Raw genomic sequence first — 24,827 nt, forward strand, 5'->3', positions numbered from 1 at the left:
GACCTTGCTGGTGCCAAGGCAATCTTAAAAGATAATGATAACACTCCTCTCGGAGACTCAGAACTTAAAATAACATCATATATATAATTTTATGTCAGCCAATTAAAAAGAACACTGTAAAACTTTTCGCCTTTCATTATAAATAGGCCTGTTGAACAAAGGCTCGGGGCCTCTTAGCATCACCGGGTTACCGTGTGAGCAGAGGACCAGGCTCGAGCTTGCCAATAAATGACTCTTTGTTGCTTGCATTGGTCGTGGTCTCTGGTGGTCTTTGTGGGGTCTCGAGCCGCTGGGCATAACATATGGGGGCTCGCCCGGGATACCCCAAGCCCACCTAGACACCTGATCATAGAGTCATAAGTGACATCATTGGCCGGTGAGTAAGGCATTGCCGTATTTCTGTCTGGATTGCCTGCAGGTTCTGGTTCTGGGCTGGCAAAGTCCTGGCGGACGCGCTATAGGACCCCAGCAGGGTCTCGGGAGACGTCCCCTCGACCCATCTGGGCAGCCTGTGTGCTGCATCTGGGCGACTTTGTCGCGTCTGGGCGGCCTTTGTGCTGCATCTGGGCGACTTTGTCGCGTCTGGGCGGCCTTTGTGCTGCATCTGGGCAACCTTTGTGTTGCGTCTGGACTTTTGTTTTTGTCGACAAAATACCAACTAGCCAATTGTAATCTAGCGCGCAATATATATATGTCTGTCTGTTTGTGCATTTGTGTACTGTCCTGTATGGTCTTTTCTCTTGCCTCCTATTAGAATTCTTCGGTGTGTTAGTCCACTACTGTTCTGTTTCTCATTCTTAAACTTCTCATCTCCAATCTGGAGGAAGATGGGTCTATAAATCTCCTGACGGAGAGGAGAAATACTAACCAATGGTCAAATTCACTTCATCCTTTTGGAATTATACAGGAAACAGGATTTCAACCGGATAGACAACCAGCGGAGGCTCTCTGCTGTAACGACATCTCCAACCCACGCCGGCGTCGTCTGATCCAATTTCTTTTTTATCTAACCTTTACATTTCTCCTCCTCTCCATAGTGGGATATCTGGTTGCTGTAGAAATGGGCCAAACTCAGAGTACCCCTTTGGCCATAGTGGTCAGCCACTTTGGGGAGGCTCAAGCCAGAGCCCGCAATTTGTCAGCTGAGATCAATAAAAAAAAATTTGTAACCCTTTGCAGGTCGGAATGGCCCACCTTCCAAGTGGGATGGCCCCCAGAGGGAACCTTCAACCTTCCAACCATCCGAAAAGTCAAAGAGAAAGTCTTCCAATCAGGGAAAATTGGCTACCCAGATCAAATTCCATATATTCTGACCTGGGAAAGCTTAGTAGACAGTGACCCTCCAACCTGGCTTTCTCCCTTCCTACCGCCACCGCCCTCCCCCACAACTGAAATGCTTGCCCTAAAGAAGTTAGGCTCCTCAGAAAAGCCCACAGCTCCTCACCCCATTCTCCCAGAGGAAGATTCAGACCACCTTTTCTCTAACCCCCCTCCGTATATGCAAGCCCCTATTCCTCCTCAGGACCCAGGACAGGAGGCTGCAGAAGAAAGAGAAGCTGCTGCAGCCGGAAATGAAGAAGAAAGAACTGGCTCGGGAGGGCCGGCAAGGAGAACGCGAGGCCGAGTTCAGCGGGCAGCCTACCCCTCCCAACCAGAAGCTCCAGATTCTACGATCGCTCTGCCGCTCCGAGAAACTGGGCCGCCAGACAACGCTGGCAATACCCGGCTTCAATATTGGCCCTTCTCTACGAGCGATTTATATAATTGGAAGAATCAAAATGCTAAGTTTTCTGACAATCCTAAAGACTTAATTTCCCTTTTAGATAGTGTCATGTTTACTCATCAGCCTACTTGGGATGACTGTCAGCAGCTACTCCGGATCCTGTTTACGACCGAGGAGCGTGAAAGAATCCAGATGGAAGCCAGAAAGTTGGTCCCAGGGGACGACGGACAGCCTACTGTAAACCCTGACATAATTAATGCTTCTTTCCCCTTGTCCAGGCCGCCACAAGATGAATGGGACTACAATACGGCTGAAGGTAGGGAGAGGCTCCGGGTTTATCGCCAGACTCTAATGGGGGGTCTCCGGGCCGCAGCTCGTAAGCCCACCAATTTGGCCAAGGTATACTCAGTAATGCAAGAAAGGCAGGAATCACCTTCAGCTTACTTAGAAAGATTAATGGAAGCATTTAGACAATACACTCCTATGGATCCAGAGTCACCCGAGAATCAGGCAGCAGTAGTAATGAGTTTTGTTAACCAGGCAGCACCGGATATAAGGCGTAAGTTACAGAGAATAGAGGATTTAGAAGGGAGAAGTATTCAAGACTTAATGAGAATAGCCCAGCGGGTATTCAACAACAGAGATGCACCAGAAGAAAAACAGCTTAGGGCTACTAGGGAAATGACTAAAGCATTAGCAGTAGCAGTGCAGGGCGGGAGGACAGAGAGAGAAAGAAACAGACTCCCGAGCAATTGGCCACCACCTGGGGACTCCAGGGCACATGAGCTGGGTCAGAATCAGTGCGCCTACTGTAAAGAGGAAGGTCATTGGGCTAGAGAATGCCCTAAAAAAAGAAACCACAGATCTAGAGATAGTAGAGGAACGACTAGGAGATCATCGGTCCTGGTCACCCGAGATGAAATGCACGATTAGGGGCGACGGGGTTCGGAACCCCTCCCCGAACCCAGGGTAACTCTGAAAGTGGAGGGGACTCCAGTGCAGTTTTTGGTGGATACAGGAGCTCAATATTCAGCTTTGACTGACCCTCAAGGAAAGATTTCAACAAGCGCCTCGTGGGTACAAGGGGCTACGGGGATTAAAAAGTGCCCCTGGACGACCAAAAGAACAGTAGACTTGGGAACGGGAAAAGTGTCCCACTCATTCTTAGTCATACCCGACAGCCCCTATCCCTTGCTGGGAAGAGATTTATTAACCAAAATCGGGGCCCAAATTCATTTTAATCCCGAAGGCGCCCAGGTAACAGATGGACAAGGAAAGTTGTTACCTATGCTAACTCTTACTTTGGAGGATGAGTATCGGCTACACCAGCAGCCGCAATCCCCTGATAAAAACATTAAAGACTGGGTACAGCGGTTCCCAGACGCTTGGGCAGAGACTGGAGGAATTGGGCTAGCTAAACATCGGCCTGCCCTCTATATAGAGACAAAACCAGGAGCTAACCCCGTTAGGGTTAAACAATACCCCATGACCAGGGAGGCTCGGACAGGAATAACCCCCCACATCAGGCGACTGCTGAACCAAGGGATACTACGACCTTGCCGGTCGGCATGGAACACCCCCCTGCTTCCAATACGGAAGCCCAATTCAAACGAGTACCGCCCAGTACAGGACCTAAGAGAGGTAAACAAAAGGGTGGCGGACATACACCCTACTGTGCCTAATCCGTATACACTTCTGAGTGCGCTTCCTCCTTACAGACAATGGTATACGGTGCTGGATTTAAAAGATGCCTTTTTCAGCTTGTCTCTAGCTCCAAAAAGCCAAGAGCTATTTGCCTTTGAATGGACGGACATTGATATGGGTATCAATGGACAACTCACCTGGACAAGATTGCCGCAAGGATTCAAAAATTCTCCCACTTTGTTTGATGAAGCTCTACATGAGGACTTGGGTGAGTTTAGGAAAAACCATCCCAACCTAACCTTGTTACAATATGTAGATGATCTCCTTGTAGCCGCTGAAAACTGGGATGAATGCATCCGAGGAACAGAAAATTTACTCCAGACACTGGGCAACCTGGGATATCGGGCATCAGCAAAGAAGGCCCAAATCTGCAGACCTGAGGTAACGTACTTGGGCTATCTCTTAAAGGGAGGAAAACGATGGTTAACTCAAGCCCGAAAAGAAACTGTTCTAAGAATCCCAAAGCCTCAGTCCCCACGTCAAGTAAGGGAATTCCTTGGGTCAGCTGGCTTCTGTCGACTATGGATTCCAGGGTTTGCAGAATTAGCCAAACCACTGTACGAGGCCACAAAAGACAAGCAGCCCTTTAATTGGACAATAGAGGCAGATAAAGCATTTCAACAAATCAAGGATGCCCTCTTGTCAGCCCCGGCCCTGGGACTCCCCGATGTTATTAAACCGTTCTTTCTCTATATAGATGAAAGTAAAGGGATAGCAAAAGGAGTCTTGACTCAATACCTAGGCCCCTGGAGGAGACCAGTAGCATACCTGTCAAAAAAACTGGACCCGGTGGCTGCAGGCTGGCCCCCATGCCTACGTATGATTGCTGCCACAGCCCTAATGGTAAAAGATGCTGATAAATTGACTATGGGACAAGAATTACATGTGATTACTCCACATGCTATTGAGGGAATCCTGAGACAACCTCCAGATCGATGGCTCAGTAATGCTCGGCTCACACATTATCAGAGCCTATTGCTTAACCCTCCCAGGATTATTTTTCAGGCACCCTCAGCTCTCAATCCTGCTACGCTGCTGCCTGACCCTGACCTGGACACACCCATACATGACTGCTCAGAAGTCCTAGCCCAGGTTCATGGGCTTAGAGAAGACCTGCAAGATCATCCGCTGCTCGATGCAGATGCAGTGTGGTTCACGGATGGGAGCAGCTTTTTACATCAGGGTCAAAGGTATGCGGGCGCAGCAGTAGTAACTGAGACAGAGGTGATCTGGGCTGAGCCCCTACCAATAGGCACCTCTGCCCAGAAGGCAGAATTAATAGCTATGACTAAGGCTCTGACGATGGGAGAAGGAAAAAAATTGACCGTATACACGGACAGCCGTTATGCCTTTGCAACTGCCCATATTCATGGGGCTATTTATAGAGAAAGGGGAATGCTAACAGCAGAAGGGAAATCTATTAAAAACAAGGAAGAAATTGTGTCCCTGATAGACGCCCTTTGGTTACCCAAGAAATTGGCTATCGTACACTGCCCTGGGCATCAAAAACCAACTGATCCAGTATCTAGGGGCAATTGTTTAGCAGATAAGATGGCACGAGAGATAGCCCTTCAGAGAGACTTGATTATGGTTGCTCAACTCCCAGACTCTGGCCCACGAACCCTTCCAAAAGACCCAACCTACACAGAAGAGGACTTATCATGGATTCGCCAGCAGCCAAAAGCCCAATACTTAGACGGATGGTGGAAAGACTCTGAAAGCCGGATAATACTTCCAGAACTGTTGGGACAGAAAGTGTTGTGCAGGCTCCATCAGACCACCCACCTGGGGACAAGAAAATTACAGAACTTGATGCAGCAAGCAGGAATTAGAATTAAAGGTGTGCAGAATAAGATAGAACAGATTGTCAAAAGTTGCAGGGTTTGTAAGTTAACAAATGCAGGATATAGTAAGTGGGAATCAGGAAATAGATTAAGGGGAGATAGGCCGGGGGCATATTGGGAAGTTGATTTCACTGAAGTAAAACCTGGAAAATATGGGTATAAATATCTATTAGTCTTTGTAGATACTTTTTCAGGATGGGTCGAAGCCTTTCCCACCAAGCGAGAAACAGCGCAAATAGTGGCTAAAAAGATTTTAGAAGACCTCCTGCCAAGGTATGGATTTCCTGTAATGATAGGGTCGGACAATGGGCCAGCGTTTACTTCCCAGGTAAGTCAGGGGCTGGCTACAGTACTTGGGGCAAATTGGAAACTACATTGTGCTTATCGACCCCAAAGCTCAGGACAGGTAGAGAGAATGAACAGAACTTTAAAAGAGACCTTAACTAAATTAACCATGGAGACTGGCGGTAACTGGGTAGCTCTCCTTCCCTATGCCCTGTATCGGGTGCGTAATTCTCCCTACAAGATGGGACTCACCCCTTATGAAATCATGTTTGGGACCCCACCTCCAATACTCCCTGATCTGACTGAGCGGCTCCTAAAAGAAGAAAATGTAGATGATTTTGAACTTTTATTTTCCCTCCAGGCCCTGCAGAGGGCCCACAGAGAAGTTTGGCCAAAGCTCAGAGGCCTGTACGAGTCAGGCCCGCCTCCTGTTCCTCACAACTTCCACCCAGGGGACTGGGTCCTAGTGAAGCGACACCGACAGAGTAACCTGGAGCCTCGGTGGAAGGGCCCCTACATGGTCATTCTGACTACACCCACCGCTCTCAAAGTCGACGGCATCGCCTCCTGGATTCATCACACCCACGTTAAGCCGACTGAACCCCTTGCTGACATTGTGCTTCCTGCCCTAGACGACTCAACGTGGAGAGTGGACAGGTCCAAAAATAACCCACTAAAGATCAAGCTTTGCCGCCACCGACTGTGATTATGTTCTTACTTTTGCTTTGTTATTTTGCCCTGGCCACAACCGTGGCTGTGGCTCCAGTTTTTGGAGCCACCAACCTCAGCCCACATCAGCCTTATGAAATCACCTGGGAAGTAACTAACCCGGCGGCAAGAGTTCCCAGCCTGACTGTGACTGAATACCACCCTTTATGGACATGGTGGCCTGACCTGCAAGTAGACCTTTGCACTTTAGCAAATGGGGCTTTTTCTGTGGGAACAGGCACTATTAGCGTTAATGAAGAATTACACCTAAGTAAACGGGCCCTTTCAGATACAGTAAGTGGGAGAACAAGGAGATTTAACTGTGTTTATACTCGGGGGAGGGAGGAACTCCAGCATCTCCCCTTCTATGTGTGTCCTGGTTATTCTCACCAGAAAGAATGTGGAGGGGAAGAATCGTATTTCTGTGCTAAATGGGGATGTGAAACCACAGGGCAGGCTTATTGGATAAAAGCCTCTCGTGATCTAATTGAAGTCAAGAGAGGTGAAAAAGCCTCATGTAGCAGTAATTGTAACCCCCTGTTAATCACCTTCACTGATAAGGGGAGGCGGGACAAACAATGGACAAGAACCCGGTCATGGGGGTTACGCCTCTATGCTGAGGGACCTGATTTAGGGGTTGTGTTCACTGTTCGGATGATTATAAAGCCATTCACCCAGTCATTAGGGCATAACCAAATTTTACGCCCCCCAGCCCGAAGAATTCCAGTCATCCCCCCTACCCGAGGTCCAAAAATTATTAAATCAGTTACCTCACGACCAGCCACCCGCTCCTTAAGTGCCCCCTACTTAAGGATCACACAACCCCACAAACAGTTGATTGTAAATCCAATTCAAACAGAAGTCCATCCCCTTCTGAGTCTTTTGTCTTGGTCCTTCATGGTGCTCAATGCCACCCACCCAAATATGACCTGGTCCTGCTGGCTCTGCTATGACACTGTTCCCCCGTATTATGAGGGAGTAGCAGTACAAGCGCATGTTACTATCTCCACCAGCCTCCAGGACTGTCGTTGGCGATCCAAACAGTCCCTAACCCTAGAGCAAGTGTCCGGGCAAGGGCTCTGTTTAGGAAAAGTGCCCCATGCCAGCCGATCCCTCTGTCACTCGACTTGGGGAATCCAACCTCAGGCAGAAAACTCTTTTATAATACCCCACAATGATACCTGGTGGGCTTGCTCCTCTGGACTCACCCCCTGTGTCCACTGGAGTGTGTTAAAACGGTCAAAGGATTACTGTGTTCTAGTCAGATTGGTTCCGCGGCTAATTTACCATGAGCACCAGAGTTTTATGACTATGATTGAACAAGGATGGGGCCCGAAACAGAGCCCCATTCGACAAAAACGGGAGCCTATTACTTCTCTAACTCTCAGTCTGCTGCTCGGAGCTAGCCTGGGAGGATTAGGAACTGGAGTAGCATCCTTAGTCACTCAGAGCCAACACTATTCTAATCTAAGAGCAGCAATAGATGCGGACATAGAGCGTTTAGAAGATTCAATCTCTCATTTAGAGCAATCTTTAACTTCCCTAGCCGAAGTGGTCTTACAGAATAGAAGAGGTTTAGACTTAATATTTTTACAACAAGGAGGCTTATGTGTTGCCCTAGGGGAAGAATGTTGTTTTTATATAAATCACTCTGGGACAATCAAGGATAATATGGCAAAAGTCAGAGAAGGACTCACAAACAGAAAGAAAGAACGAGAAGCTCGTCAGAACTGGTTTGAATCTTGGTTCAATTTTTCCCCTTGGTTAACTACTCTAGTGTCTGCTATAGTGGGACCCCTAATATTGTTGCTACTAGCTGTAACTATAGGACCTTGTATAATCAATAGGTTAATTGCTTTTGTTAAACATAGAATAAATACGGTACAACTAATGGTGCTGAGGGCCCAATATCAGCCCGGGAAGCAGTAAGGGTTAAAACTAGAGAGACCCAAGATTGGCTCTCTAAATGTTCTTGGAAAGGGGGGAATGTAAAGATAGAAAGAGCCCGCACCTGTGTAAACAAAAGCCTCTTCCCTAATTGCCCTCAAACCCCTCATAAAAGCTGCAAAGAATCTTCACCTCTTATCCGTAAAGGCCAGGCAGCTGACCTTGCTGGTGCCAAGGCAATCTTAAAAGATAATGATAACACTCCTCTCGGAGACTCAGAACTTAAAATAACATCATATATATAATTTTATGTCAGCCAATTAAAAAGAACACTGTAAAACTTTTCGCCTTTCATTATAAATAGGCCTGTTGAACAAAGGCTCGGGGCCTCTTAGCATCACCGGGTTACCGTGTGAGCAGAGGACCAGGCTCAAGCTTGCCAATAAATGACTCTTTGTTGCTTGCATTGGTCGTGGTCTCTGGTGGTCTTTGTGGGGTCTCGAGCCGCTGGGCATAACAATTGCAAATCTTCATTAACTTTCATATATGTATCAATTTTACTAGGATATTATTTTTGTGGAATAAATACTTTGTGATGAGAGGTATTTAGAGGTAGTATGTTGGTTTTGTTAGATTTACTTGGAATGACCTGAACTTTACTTTTTTCATATGGAATAAAGTTTGAAAATGTATTTTGTTACCTGCCTTTAAATATGGCACATCAAAAAACACTTTAAATACACATATATAAAGAAGTACATATAATTATTGAGGTTGAGTTTGAGAGAGTGAAATGAGTTTGAAAAATTGTTCCTTGATCATTTGAATCTTAAATTCTATCAACTGCTCTGTACTGAGAAGGGAGAAGTGATGAAGAAGAAAGAAACCCTAACCACTGTTCATCCTTTAGGCTCCTTTTTTGATAAAGAAGAATGTGAACACCCAGGTTTGGTGACAGAGTTTACTAGTCTATCCAATCTCACTTCCAGCCTGACCTAACTCTGGCTTTCATGGGTGAGTTCAAAACCATCTCCATCTGTGTCTGATACAGGAAGACTGGTATGCATGTAGGGGAGGAGAGGCAGGAGAAAACAATAGAAAAATGGAGACTGAGACTGACAGGTTCAGTACTTTTACAGTGCCAGAAAGGGTCACAGAGAACTGCTAACCTTACATTTTCTAATGTATTCTTGTAAGTAGAGTAGGAAATCTTTCACTTTGTGAAGAAGCAAACATTTAAAAATAAACAGTTACAGGTACCTCTTCTCAAGAAGGGAACAGATTTGTTTAGTCCAGTTTATACATAAAATACTTTAACTTAATCATATTTACAAAATGCCCTTTAATGCTTAAATATGCGCAGGCACCTCTCCCCACATGCGCACCTCCTTTCTTCACACCTGGGACAGTAGGATCCTTCCCCTAGGGTTGACACTGGAGAAACACCATATTCACTACACTCTCCCAGATGAGTCAGGTCCCTAAGACTGTCTTTTATTTCACTAGATGACATAATTTCAGTAATTGACAGCAACGATTTATAAATTGCTTATCATGTATAAGTGTTTATCTAAACTTTTGTCTGAGCTTACTTTTTCTGGTTATGTTATTTTGATTATAGTTTTTAGAACAACTTAAAACTGTTAGATTTTGATGATTATTAAATAATGATAAAATAATTTTGATTTCAATTACTGTGTCAATCAATATTTTTCTGAGTTTTTTTACGTGTTAATTAATTTGGCTTGAACATTATGTACACAACATTAAAGTAGTTATTGTTAAATATTTCCTTTTACCTAAATGTGGAATCTAAGGCTCAGGCCAGTGATTTGATTGATAAAATTGATATTTAAACATCTTGATACCATGCCAGAACTCTTATTCACTGCTGATGCTGTGGCTCTTTAAAATAACAACTCTTTTAAGATCACTATTATTATGCACTGTTTTATCAGCTATATGATTTCAAAATTATAAATGCAGTAATTTTGTATGTGTATATATTTACCACTTGTCAATCTGTGTTGAGTACTCTGCAGAATCAAGAAGCACATCAGGTGGCTGATACCATAGTGTGACAACATCACTTGAGTAAATCTTGTGGAGACTGATATGGATATGGCTACTCCTTACTAGGAAAAAGAAAACAAAGAATTAATATACTGAAATCCATTAGGAATATAGAGAATTTCTTAGTCCCTATCCTCAATATGACTCCATTCACAGAGATACTGAGATGGCTACTCCATTGCTTCTTGGAGCTTCAACAAAATCGGTTTTATGAATTCTGCTGAGTACATGTGGTCTTGGGCCAGCATATCACTATATAGTTAATCTAAATACAATAATTCTGAGACCACAAATTTTTACTTAATTTTATGTGCTGAAAGTACATGGTATAAGGTTTAAATGTTCAGTTTGACTTAATCTAAGCTAAAGATGTTTTTATTTATCCATAAGTCCTAGTGCAAAAATTATTTTCCAGCTGAAATTAAATTAATCCAAAATAGGTCAGTGACACTGAGATACATAATTTTGCTTGCATGGTTATAAGCTTTTACCACCTTTAACCTAAACCTAATATTTGCTTGCTATCCCACTTTTTTATTAAACATCCTGAAGTCATTAGTCTGCAATCCGGTTGAGTTTTACTGACAATTTCCTTGCAAAAATCCATTCCGAAAAGGTTTATATGGAATAGAAATTACAATGTGTTCTGTACTCTTCCTGTTATATGGATAAATTTAGACTAAGAGAAACCTCATTTCTTTTGAGTATTTCTAATTGCTGTAAATGATGCAAAACATTTCTCATTCCTTTGTCAATTTAATGTGGAATACACTAATTATCCAGAAACAAAGACTAGAGTTCCCAATTATATATGTCATTAGCCCTACAGTTATTACCATCTCTAAGCCTCTAAAACCTGATCACATGAAGAAGGAGAAATTTTGAAAGGTAGATTAAGAAAATACATTTAGTTTTACCATATATTTTATTTCAAAAGAAAATTTTAAAATTTATTTTATTTTATTTTATTTGTTATTGTAAACAAATGGGATACATGTTGTTTCTCTGTTTGTACATGGCGTAAAGGCATACCATTTGTGTAATAAATTTACATAGAGAAATGTTGTTTGATTCATTCTGTTATTTTTTCCCTTCCTCCCACCTCTCCCACCCCTCTTTACCCTCTATACAGTGCTTCCTTCCTCCATACTTGCCCCCCTCCCTAACCCTAACTCTAACCCTAACACTAACCCTTCCCTCCCCCCATTATGTGTCATCCTCCACTTATTAGCGATATCATTTGTCCTTTGGCTTTTTGAGATTGGCTTATCTCACTTAGCATGATATTCTCCAATTTCATCCATTTGCCTGCAAATGCCATAATTTTATCATTCTTTATGGCTGAGTAATATTCCATTGTATATATATACCACAGCTTCTTTATCCACTCATCAATTGAAGGGCATCTAGGTTGGTTCCACAGTCTGGCTATTGTGAATTGAGCAGCTATGAACATTGATGTGGCTGTGTCTCTGTAGTATGCTGATTTTAAGTCCTTTGGGTATAGGCCAAGGAGTGGGATAGCTGGGTCAAATGGCGGGTCCATTCCAAGTTTTCTAAGGAATCTCCACACTGCTTTCCAGAGTGGCTGCACTAATTTGCAGCCCCACCAGCAATATATGAGTGTACCTTTCTCCCCACATCCTCGCCAACACCTGTTGTTGCGCGTATTCTTGATAATCGCCATTCTAATTGGGGTGAGATGGAATCTTAGGGTGGTTTTGATTTGCATTTCTCTTATTACTAGAGATGTTGAACATTTTTCCATATGTTTGTTGATTGCTTGTAGATCTTCTTCTGTGAAGTGTCTATTCATTTCCTTAGCCCATTTGTCAACTGGATTATTTGAATTCTTGGAGTAGAGTTTTTTGAGTTCTTTATAGATTCTGGAGATTAGTGCTCTATCTGAAGTATGATTGGCAAAGATATTCTCCCATTCTATAGGCTCTTTCTTCGCATTGCTGATAGTTTCCTTTGCTGAGAGAAAGCTTTTTAGTTTGAATCTATCCCAGTGGTTGATTCTAGCTTTTATTTCTTGTGCTATGGGAGTCCTGTTAAGGAAGTCTGATCCTAGACCAACAAGGTGAAGATTTGGACCCACTTTTTCTTCTATAATCTGCAGGGTCTCTGTTCTGATTCCGAGGTCCTTAATCCATTTTGAGTTGAGTTTCGTGCATGGTGAGAGATATGGGTTTAGTTTCATTCTGTTGCATATGGATTTCCAATTCTCCCAGCACCATTTGTTGAAGAGGCTATCTTTTCTCCATTGCATATTTTTGGCGCCTTTGTCTAGTATGAGAAAATTGTATTTATTTGGGTTTGTGTCCGTGTCCTCTATTCTGTACCATTGATCTACCTTTCTATTTTGGTACCAATACCATGCCGTTTTTGTTACTATTGCTTTGTAGTAGAGTTGAAGATCTGGTATTGCAATACCCCCTGTTTCACTCTTCCTGCTAAGGATTCCTTTAGCTATTCTGGGTTTCTTATTCTTCCAGATGAATTTCACAATTGCTTGCTCTATTTCTGTAAGGTACATCATTGGGATTTTAATTGGAATTGCATTGAATTTGTATAGCACTTTAGGTAGTATGGCCATTTTGACAATATTAATTCTTCCTATCCAAGAATATGGAAGATCTTTCCATCTTCAAAGGTGTTCTTTAATTTCTTTCTTTAGTGTTGTATAGTTCTCATTGTAGAGGTCTTTCACCTCTTTTGTGAGATTGATTCCCAAGTATTTTATTTTTTTCGAGGCTATTGTGAATGGGGTAGTTTTCCTAATTTCTCTTTCTGAAGATTCATCACTTATGTATAAAAATGCATTGGATTTATGGGCATTGATCTTGTAACCTGCTACTTTCCTGAATTCACTTATGAGTTCTAAGAGTTTTCTGGTGGAATTTCCAGATTCCTCTGAATATATAATCATGTCATCAGCGAACAGGGATAGTTTGAGTTCTTCTTTCCCAATTCGTATCCCTTTAATCTCTTTGGTTTGTCTAATTGCTCTGGCCAGAGTCTCAAGAACGATGTTGAATAGAAGTGGTGAAAGAGGGCATCCCTGCCTTGTTCCAGTTTTTAGGGGGAATGCTTTCAGTTTTTCACCATTTAGAATGATATTAGCCATGGGCTTAGCATAAATGGCCTTTACAATGTTAAGGAATGTTCCCACTATCCCTATTTTTTCTAGTGTTTTGAGCATGAAGGGGTGCTGTATTTTATCAAATGCTTTTTCTGCATCTATTAAAATAATCATGTGATTCTTGACTTTAAGTCTATTAATGTGGTGAATTATGTTTATTGATTTCCTGATGTTGAACCAACCTTGCATCCCTGGGATGAAACCAACTTGAACATGGTGCACTATCTTTTTAATGTGTTTTTGTATGCGATTTGCTAAAATTTTGTTGAGAATTTTTGCATCGATGTTCATTAAGGATATTGGTCTGAAATTTTCTTTCCTTGATGAGTCTCTGTCTGGTTTAGGTATCAGGGTGATATTGGCTTCATAGAATGAGTTTGGGAGGGTTCCCTCCTCTTCTATTTTATGGAATACTTTGAGAAGTATTGGAATGAGCTCTTCTTTAAAGGTTTTGTAGAACTCGGCTGAGAACCCATCTGGTCCTGGACTTTTCTTTGTTGGTAGGCTTTTGATGACTTCCTCTATTTCAGTACTTGAAATTGGTCTATTTAAATTGTTTATGTCCTCCTCATTCAGTTTAGGCAATTCATATGTCTCTAGAAACCTGTTGATGTCTTCGAAATTTTCTATTTTGTTGGAGTATAGATTTTCAAAATAGCTTCTAATTATGTTTTGTATTTCAATCCTGTCTGTTGTGATATTTCCTTGTTCATTCCGAATTTTAGTGATTTGGGTTTTCTCTCGTCTTCTCTTTGTTAGTGTGGATAAAGGTTTATCAATTTTGTTTATTTTTTCGAAGAACCAACTATTTATTTTGTCAATTTTTTGTATTGTTTCTTTTGTTTCAATTTCATTGATTTCAGCTCTGAGTTTAACTATTTCCTGTCTTCTACTACTTTTGGTGCTGTTCTGTTCTTCTTTTTCTAGGGCTTTGAGCTGTAGTGTTAGGTCGTTTATTTGTTGAGTTTTACTTCTTTTATTAAATGCGCTCCATGAAATAAATTTCCCTCTAAGTACTGCTTTCATAGTGTCCCAGAGACTTTGATATGATGTTTCTTTGTTCTCATTTACCTCTAAGAATTTTTTAATTTCCTTCCTAATATCTTCTGTTATCCATTCCAATATAATAGCATATTGTTTAATCTCCAGATGTTGGAATAGTTTCTGTGTTTTACTCTTTCATTTATTTCTAACTTCAATCCATTATGATCTGATAGAATACATGATAGTGTCTCTATCTTCTTGTATTTGCTAACATTAGCTTTGTGGCATAATATATGGTCTATTTTAGAGAAGGATCCATGTGCTGCTGAGAAGAAAGTGTATTCGCTCTTGGTTGAATGGTATATTCTATAAATGTCCGTTAAGTCTAAATTATTGATTGTGTTATTGAGATCGATGGTTTCTTTGTTCAATTTTTGTCTGGAAGATCTGTCCAGTGGTGAGAGAGGCGTGTTAAAATCACCTAGTATTATTGTGTTATGGTCTATTTGGTTTCTGAAATTGAGAAGGATTTGTTTGACATACATGGATGAGCCACTGTTTGGGGCATAGATGTTTATGATTGTTATATCTTGCTGATTTATGCTTCCCTTAAGCAGTATGAAATGACCTTCTTTATCCCTTCTGACTAACTTTGGCTTGAAGTCCACATTATCGGAAATGAGGATGGATACTCCAGCTTTTTTGCTGAGTCCATGTGCGTGGTATGTTTTTCCCTATCCTTTCACCTTTAGTCTATGGGTATCTTTTTCTATGAGGTGAGTCTCTTGCAGGCAACATATTGTTGGATCTTTCTTTTTAATCCAATCTGCCAGTCTATGTCTTTTGATTGATGAATTCAGGCCATTAACATTCAGGGTTATTATTGAGATATGATTTGGTTTCCCGGTCATTTGGTTCATTTTTTAAATTTTATTTATTTATTTGTTTGACACAACTTGTTTCCTCCTTTATTTGACAATTCCTTTAGGATAATTCCTCCCTTTGTTGATTTGCTTCTTTGTTTTTCATCTCTTCCTCATGGAATATTTTGCTGAGAATGTTCTGTAATGCTGGCTTTCTTTTTGTAAATTCTTTTAGCTTTTGTTTATCATGGAAGGATTTTATTTCATCGTCAAATTTGAAGGTAAGTTTTGCTGGGTATAAGATTCTTGGTTGGCATCCATTTTCTTTCAGGGCTTGAAAAATGTTGTTCCAGGCCCTTCCAGCTTTTAGGTTCTGGATTGAAAAATCTGCTGATATCCGTATTGGTTTCCCCCTGAATGTAATTTGGTTCTTTTCTCTCACAGCCTTTAAAATTCTGTCTTTATTTTGTATGTTAGGTATTTTCATTATAATGTGCCTTGGTGTGGGTCTGTTGTAATTTTGTGTATTTGGAGTCCTATAAGCCTCTTGAACTTGATTTTCCATTTCATTCTTCAGATTTGGGAAATTTTCTGATATTCATTCAATAGGTTGTTCTTTCCTTTGGCTTGTTTCTCTAGGCCTTCCTCAATCCCAATAATTCTTAAATTTGGCCTTTTCATGATATCCCATAGTTCTTGTAGATTCTGTTCATGATTTCTTACCATCTTCTCTGTTTGTTCAACTTTGTTTTCAAGGTTAAATATTTTGTCTTCAATGTCTGAGGTTCTGTCTTCCAGGTGTTCTATCCTATTGGATATGCTTTCTATGGAGTTCTTAATTTGGTTTATTGTTTCCTTCATGTCAAGGATTTCTGTTTGGTTTTTTTTCAATATCTCTAACTCTTTATTGAAATGATCTTTTGCTTCCTGTATTTGCTCTTTTAACTGTCGATTGGTGCGATCAATCAATGCTTGCATTTGCTCTTTCATCTCATCATTCAGTGCGTGCATTTGCTCTTTCATCTCATCGTTTGCTTCTCTGATCATTTTAATTATGTACATTCTGAACTCCTTTTCTGTCATTTCTTCTGCCATGCTGTCACTGGGTTTTATTGATGTAACATCTAGATTTGTTTGCAGCATTTTCTTTCCTTGTTTTCTCATATTGTTCAGGTATCAGAGGACCGCTGAGATATTGCAGATTTCCTCTATTGACTTACAATGTCGCTGAAGATTTCTATATATATCTCCCCTTAGTCTTCAGTAGGCTGAAGTCTTGGAGGAAGTTGATAATGCGGTGCTCCAAAAGGAAGCTGCCTCTCTAGGAGTGGTGGCCTTCAGGTGGGGTATAATCCCTGCTAGTGGGCAGAGGTGCCTCCACTTGTTGACCAATGGTCATCCAAAGGGGACCTAGGCTGTGGGCTGAGGCAAGGCCTGTTTGGGTCTGAGTCTCTGGTTTTACCGTCCTTTTGGGGAAACCTCACCCAGCAGGGAAGACTCACCCGGTGGGGAGGTCTCGCTGGTCAGTTCCCTCCTAAAGGTTCCCCTCAATTTACAGCTACCGCCTGGGCTGGGCTGCCTTCCTCTGCAAAGTTCCCAGGGGCCCGGCCCTACCTCCTGGGCCTGGGAGCCTCACCCTTTGCAGATGACTCTCCTTAGGCTGCCCTTCCTCAGAGAATCTGCCTGCAGGCCTGGAACCTTCGCTCCACCCTAAGCCTGTCTCTGTGCGGCTCTTCCACCAAGAAGCCTCCTAGATCCTGGGACCCTGCTCTGCACCTAATCGCCTGGCTATGCAGCCCCTCCTCTGAGCAGCCACCTGGGGCCCTGTACAATCGCTCTGAATCCCAGAGACCCGCCACACGCCTCTTCCTCCAAACAGCCGCCCAGTATTCCGGTGGGGTCACTAGGAGTCCAAGAAACTCACTGCATGCCTCCAGCTCCACCAACAACCCATAGCCCTGGGCAATCAATCACTCCAAGTCGAAGTGACCCTCCCCGTTCCTCCTCCTTCTCCAGATAACCCCCGGGGTGTTCAGGAGCGGTCGCTCTGAGTGGCTCTGAGTCCACGTGACCCGCAGCACGGGTCCTCTGGGCAACCACCTGGAGCTCTGGTGCGGCCACTCAAGACCAAGCGTCCCACCACGCTTCTCCTCCAGGCAGCCCCCCTGTGTTCAGGAGCTGTCACTTTAAGTCCAAACAACTCACCACTCGCCTTCTCCTCTGAGCAGCCGCCTGGAGCGCTAATGCAGTCACTGCGAGTCCAAAGGACCCGCCGCAGTCCTCCTCCTCCTCCTCCTACTCCTCTGGGCAGGCCCTGGGGTTCAGAAGTGGTCTGAGTCCAAACAGCTCGCCACGCAGCCCCTTCTCTGGCAACCGCCTGTAGCTCTGGTGTAGTCACCCTGAATCCAAGAGGCCGCGCTCCTCTTCCTCCTCCTCGTCCTCAGGGCAGGCCCCAGTGTTCAAAAGCGTCGTTCTTAATCCAAACAGCTCGCCGCGTGGCTTCTCCTCTGGCAACCGCCTGTAGCTCTGGTGCAGTCACTCCAAATCCAAGTGGCCACGCTCCTCCTCCTCCTCCTCAGGGTAGGCCCCGGTGTCCTGAGTCCACACAGCTCTCCTCGCCACTCTTCCCCTGGGCAGCCGCCGGAGCCCCAGTGGTTGCTCCGAGTCCCAGTGCTGTGCCGAGCGGCCTCCTTTACGGCGCTCCCAGCTGTCCGAGTTCGCTGCTCCAGCGGTGGGGAGGGGCGTCTCGCCGGCAGTTCTACTTCACAAAGTTTCCTGCATTCCGGGACCACCGTCCCATCCGGGATGCCTCCCCAGGGGGTGAGCGTCACCCGGCTGCTTTGAGTTGGTCCGAGGCGTCTCAAAATCTCCTCTTTTGAATCCTGAGTCCTGGAGCAACATGAAATGCAGGCACCCTCTAGGCCGCCATCTTGAAAAAAAAACATAAAATTTATTTTTATTGTAAATAAATGGGATACATGTTATTTCAGTTTGTACATGGAGTAACAGCATACCATTTGCATAATCATACATTTACATAGGGTAATGAAATTTGATGCATTCTGGTGTTTTTTTCTTGCCCCCATTCCTCACACCCCTCTTTTCCTTCTATATAGTCCCTCCTTATCCTTTCTGACCCCCATCCCCCATTATGTGTCATCATCCACTTATCAGTGAGATCATTTGTCCTATGGATTTTTGAGATTGGATTATCTCACTTAGTATGATATTCTCCAATTTTATCCATTTGCCCGCAAATGCCATAATTTTACTAATTTTTATGGCTGAGAAATATTCCATTGTATATATATAACACAGATTCTTTATCCATTAAGCAACTGAAGGCCATCTAGTTTGGTTCCACAGTCTGGCTACTGTGAATTGAGCAGCTATGAACATTGTTGTGGCTGTATCTCTGTAGTGTGCTGATTTTAAGCCCTTTGGGTATATGCCGAGGAGTGGGATAACTGCGTCAAATGGTGGGTCCATTTCAAGTTTTCTAAGGAATATCCACACAGATTTCTGGAGAGGATGCACTAATTTGCAGCCCCACCAGCAATGTGTGAGTGTACCTTTTTCCCCACATCCTCTCCAAAACCTGTTGTTGCTTGGATTCTTGATAATTGCCATTCCAATTGGGGTGAGATGGAATCTTAGGGTAGTTTTGATTTGCATTTCTCTTATGACTAAAGATGGTGAACTTTTTTTTATATGTTTGTTGATTGCTTGTAGATCTTCTTCTGTGAAGCATCTGTTCATATCCTTAGCCCAATTGTTGATTGGGATATTTGTATACTTTGTGTATAATTTTTTGGGTTCTTTATATATTCTGGAAATTAGTGCTCTATCTGAAGAATGAGTGGCAAAGATATTCTCCCACTCTGCAGGCTCTCTCTTCACATTACTGATAGTTTCCTTTGCAGAGAGAAAGCTATTTAGTTTGAATCTATCCCAGTTATTGATTGTTGATTTTATTTCTTGTGCTATGGGAGTCCTGTTAAGTCTGATCCTAAGCCAACAAGTTGAAGATTTGGACCTACTTTTTCTTCCATAAGATGCAGGGTCTTTGGTCTGATTTCAAGTTCCTGATCCATTGTGAGTTGATTTTTGTGCAAGGTGAGAGATAGGGGTTTTAGTTTCATTCTGTTGCTTGTGGATTTCCTGTTTTCCCAGCACCATTTGTTGAAGAGGCTATCATTTCTCCATTGCATATTTTTGGCACCTTTGTCTAGTATGAGAAAATTGTATTTATTTGGGTTTTTGTCCATGTCCTCTATTCTGTACCATTGATCTACCTGTCTATTTTGGTGCCAATACCATGCCATTTTTGTTACTATTGCTTTGTAGTATAGTTGAAGATCTGGTATTGCGATATCCCCTGTTTCATTCTTCCTGCTAAGAATTGCTTTAGCTATTCTGGGTTTCTTATTCTTTCAGATGAATTTCATAATTGCTTGCTCTATTTCTGTAAGGTACATCATTAGGATTTTAATTGGAATTGCATTGAATCTGTCTAGCACTTTTGGTAGTATGGCCATTTTGACAAAATTAATTCTTCCTATCAAAGAACATGGGAGTTCTTTCCATCTTCTAAGGTCTTTCTCAATATCTTTCTTCAATGATTTGTAGTTTTCATTGCACATATCCTTTACCTCTTAGGTTAGAATTGATTCCCAAGTATTTTATGTTTTAGAGGCTATTGCAAATGGAGTTGTTTTCTTCTTTTACCTTTCAGCTGTTTCATCACTTGCATATAAAAATGCTTTAGATTTACACATATTGATTTTATAGCCTGCTATTTTGCTGAATTCATTGATGAGGTCTAGAAGTTTTGTGGAGGAGGTTTTTGGATCCTATAATTATAGAATTATGTCATCAGCAAATAGTGACAGCTTAAGTTCCTCTTTTCCTATTCATATACCTTCAATTTCTTTGGTCTGCCCAATTGCTCTGGCTAGAGTTTCAAGGACAATGTTGTATAGAAGTGGTGAAAGATGACATCAATGTCTTTTTCTCATTTTTAAAGGGTATGGTTTTAGTTTTTCTCCATTAAGAATGATATTGGATGGCTGGGGATATATCTCAGCTGGTAGAGTGCTTGTCTTGCAAGCACAAGGCCCTGAGTTCGATTCCCAGTACCGCAAAAAAAAAAAAAAAAAAAAAAAAAAAAAAAAACAAGAATGATATTGGTCATGGGGTTGGCATAAATAGGCTTCACAATGCTCAGGTATGTTCCTACCATCCCTATTTTTTCTAGTGTTTTCAACATGAAGTGTTGCTGTATTTTGTCAAATGCTTCTTCTGCATCAATTGAAATAACCTTTTGATTCTTATTTTTAAGTGTATTGACATGATGGATTATGTTTTTTGATTTACGGATGTTAAAACATCCTTGCATTCTAGGGGTGAACCCCATTTGATCGTGGTGCACAATTTTCTTAATATGTTTTTGGATACGGTTTGCCAACATTTTGTTAGGAATCTTTGCATCTATATTCATCAAGGATATTGATCTAAAATTTTCTTTCCTTCATGTGTCTTTGCCTGATTTGGGTATGAGGGTGATATTAGCTTCTTAGAATGAGTTCGGTAGGGTACCCTCCTTTTCTATTTCCTGGAATACTTTGAGAAGTATTGGAATGAGTTCTTCTTTGAAGGTCTTGTAGAACTCAGCTGAGAATCAGTCTGTTCTTGGGCTTTTCTTGGATGGTAGATTTTTAATGGCTTCTTCTATTTCATTGCTTGATACTGATTTTATAAATTTTGTATGTCCTCCTGGTTCAGTCTGGGTGGAGCAATTGTCTCTAGAAACTTTTCAATGTCTTCAGCGGTTTCTATTTTGTTGGAATACATATTTTCAAAGTAGCTTCTCATTATGTTCTGTATCTCAGTGGTGTCTGTCATGATATATCCTTTTTCATCACGAATTTCTGTAATTTGAGTTTACTCTCTCCTTCTCTTTGTTAGTGTGGCTAAGGTTTTTTCTATTTTATTTACTTTATCAGAGAACCATCTTTTTGTTTTGTCAATTTTTTGAATAGTTTCTTTTGTTTCAATTTCATTGATTTCAGCTCTGATTTTAATTATTTCCTGTCTTCTACTACTTGCTGTTATTCTGTTCTTTTTCTAGAGCTATGAGCTGTAATGTTAGGTCATTTAGTTGTTGGCTTTTCAATCTTTTCTCTAATGCGCTCCATGCAATATATTTTTCTCTTAGTACTGCTTTCATAGTGTCCCAGAGATTTTGATATGCTGTATCATCGTTCTCATTGACATCTAAGAATTTTTTTTTATCTCCTCCCTAATGTTTTCTGTTATCCATGTTTCATTCAATAGCATATAATTTAGTCTCCAGGTGTTGGAGTAATTTCTGGTTTTATTTTGTCATTGATTTCTACTCTCAGTCCATTATGATCTGATAGAACACAAGACAGTATCTCTATTTTTTGCATTTCCTAAAGGCTGCTCTGTGGCATATCATATGGTCTATTTTCGAGAAGGTTGCATGTGCTGCTGAGAAGAAAGTGAATCCACTCTTTGATGGATGGAATATTCTATATATGTCTATTAGGTCTAGGTTATTGCTTGTGATTTTGAGTTCTATGGTTTCTTTGTTTGGTTTTTGTTTGGAAGATCTATCTAGTGGTGACAGCGGTGCATTAAAATCACCCAGAATTATTGTGTTGTGGTCTATATGATTCCTGAAATTGAGAAGGATTTGTTTGATGTACAGGGATGCACCATTGTTTGGAGCATAAATATTTACTATCATTATGTCTTCCTGATTTATGGTTCCCTTAAGCAGTGTGAAATGTCCTTCTTTATCCCTTCTTATTCACTTCAGCTTAAAGTCCACTTTATCTGATATAAGGATGGAAACCTCTGGTTTTTTACTGAGTCCATGTGCACTCTAGGTTTTTTTCCCATCCTTTTACCTTTAGTCTGTGGATGTCTTTTTCTATGAGATGAGTCTCTTGCAGGCAGCTTATTGTTGGATCTTTCTTTTTAATCCATTCTGCCAGTCTATGTGTTTTTATTGATGAGTTTAGGCCATTAACATTCAGGGTTATTATTGAGATATGATTTGTATTCCCAGTAAGTTGGGCTTATTTTTGGTTTTTCAGTTGGCTTTGTTTCTCCTTTGACTGATTTTTCTCTAAGGTTGTTCCTCCCTTTGCTGACCTACATTGTTGTGTTCATTTAGCAATCCTTACTCAGTTTCAAAATCAGCTGTGATTCAAAAAGGAATAATGCACTCTAGTTCACTGAAAAAAGCAAACCCTAAAAGGCTAATGGTAGAGGTTTTTGTGTATTGTGGTGAAAAGTGAGATTTGGAACACATCTTGAATTTCTGGGGTTACCAAAAAGAACTTTAAGCATTGAAGACTCAAGAGGTAACTTTGGTTCACTTGTAGATGAAAAAAGGACATTGAAATACCAAGTGCCAAGGCAGAATGTGATTAGTTGCAGAAATGCCTCTGGTGTTTTCTTGGAGGCGATATAGTAGAGATTGAACTCAAGTACACTCTACATCAGAGCTATGCCCCCAAATCTTTGTATTTTAAATCTGAGAAGGGTCTCATTAAATTGCTCAAGCTGGTCTCAAATTTGTGATCCTCCTACCTCAGTTTCCCATGTAGCTGGGTTATGGGCATGCACCACCATGCCTGGTCTTTATAAATTGTAAGTTGTGAAGCCTTCAGACTCCACATATTTATTTAGGTGTTTTGAAAACTCTAAAGTTACTACTTTAATATGCTGCTGTTGGACTTCATTTATGTCTCAGTTTTGAGCACAATTATCTTTCAATATATTCATGTTAAGTTTTACATTTGGAAAACATTAAATGCAATTTTAACAAACAATAAAATATTTTTCAACTATTTAGACCTGACTTAAAAGACTTCTCAAACCTGTGTCAAATTATGGTAATTAAAGGCTATTTTCTTTCCAAATTAGTGCTACTATAAAAGCAGAAAAAACAGAATTTTAGAAACTGAGATCTACAAATACCCTCCACAACACCTGGCAAAGGAAATAGAAACTATGATGAAAATCCTCATGAAATGTATATGGAAATACTTTAAAACCTTGTTTTAAAATTCTTAGCAATATTCTTGCCATATGTTCAGACCTCCCTTTCAATAAAAGAAACTGACTCTCCTTTATATTTACCAAATTCATTATTAAAAAATGTAAGTTTGAAGTTACTAATTTACTCGCTACAGAATTATAAAGGTCTCAAACACACAAGATGGGACAGTCTATTTTCAAAATACGTTTCTATAAACTGTTGAACTTTGGCCTAATAAAATATTTGAAAATGTAAAATATACCACTCAGAACAATGATGTCTTTAAGAACACAAGTATGTCAGGTGCTTTTATTTACCTAATAAGTTCTGGGTTTCTTCTGTATCTGATTATTATAGCAAACTTCTTTAGAATTATTTGAATTTTTAGGTGTACTACAATAACACAGTTATCTTACTATTCCATCTGACAATACAGATAGTTACTCCAAGCAAAGCAATCACAATACCTACATGTTTCTGGTCTTACTTATAATCCTTATTCATAATGCATAACCCTGAAAAGTCACTGTTATTATATAATTTAATACTATTTTAAATATATTAGGGGAGTTCACCATTTAAAGGTGGACTTTTGCAAATTGTACCCATCATTTGGATTTTTTTTTCAGAAAGTAAAATATACCTGCAGATTTATTCTACACATGTAGGACAATCAGTTATAATGTGAAATAAAATACCAAAAATATTTTAGGAGACGTTTGAAATGAAGCAGTTTTACAAAAAGCTATGATCCCAGGAAAGCTGTAGTATAGTAAACAGAAGTTGAGTAAATAAGCCAAACAGAAAATCCAAAGATTGGTTATGAGGTTGGTATATTTCACTGTGCAATCTAGCTCATTTTCTTTACACTTTAACATTACATAGCAAACATACCTTTACATTGTGCATACTCATGATGTTCCCACAGTCATCCATGTACTGTTTTAGGTCTTGACCCTGAAAAAACACAGAATTTTACTACATGAAAACACAGTTTTCAGAATGCATGGCTGATTAACTTAATGGTAATTAATTTTTTAAAGAAAATTGTTTGTCAGGAAGAGATACAGAATGTACCACCTACTCTATTTAAATACCAATAAATAAGCAACGATGGCCCTGGGGCTGTTAAAAAAAGTCTAACTTTCTATTACCAAAGAAAAATAAAATACTGAGCATCTTTTAAATGCTTACCAGATACTCAAGGACCAGAGTCAAAGATTTATCTGGGTGAACAATATCATGTAAGGTTACTATGTTTGCATGTTTAGTCTGTGAAAGGTCAGATTTTATAAAAACTTGAAGTAAGTTTAACATATAAACCAACTGTTATAATATTCTCTTAAGTTAAACACAGCATTTTGCCAAGGGGATGAGTGGTAGAAAAACTGAAGGTATCAACTTTTATTATTTTTATGATTTTCAGTTTGATATTATAGAACCAAAAGTTGTCTCTAATATTACAACTCATCATTTTCTGCCTTTTTTCTTTAATGTTAACTTTTTGAGCCTCTGGTATTAATTTATATGCAGTTCA

At 40.8% G+C, this 24,827-nt stretch overlaps 1 protein-coding gene across 1 annotated transcript; it reads left to right on the plus strand.

The window, feature by feature from the left end:
• The first annotated feature begins 1,441 nt into the window (after window positions 1-1,441).
• Window positions 1,442-6,540, plus strand: LOC306652884 (uncharacterized protein). Its single transcript, XM_079125522.1, has 2 exons — window positions 1,442-2,039; window positions 5,918-6,540. The coding sequence occupies exons 1-2, from the start codon at window positions 1,499-1,501 to the stop codon at window positions 6,043-6,045; spliced, it is 669 nt and encodes a 222-aa protein (XP_078981648.1). The 5' UTR covers window positions 1,442-1,498; the 3' UTR covers window positions 6,046-6,540.
• Window positions 6,541-24,827: the final 18,287 nt, after the last annotated feature.

This window comes from Sciurus vulgaris, assembly GCF_902686455.1.
Source record: "Sciurus vulgaris genome assembly, contig: HiC_scaffold_633_arrow_ctg1, whole genome shotgun sequence".
NCBI lineage: Eukaryota > Metazoa > Chordata > Mammalia > Rodentia > Sciuridae > Sciurus > Sciurus vulgaris.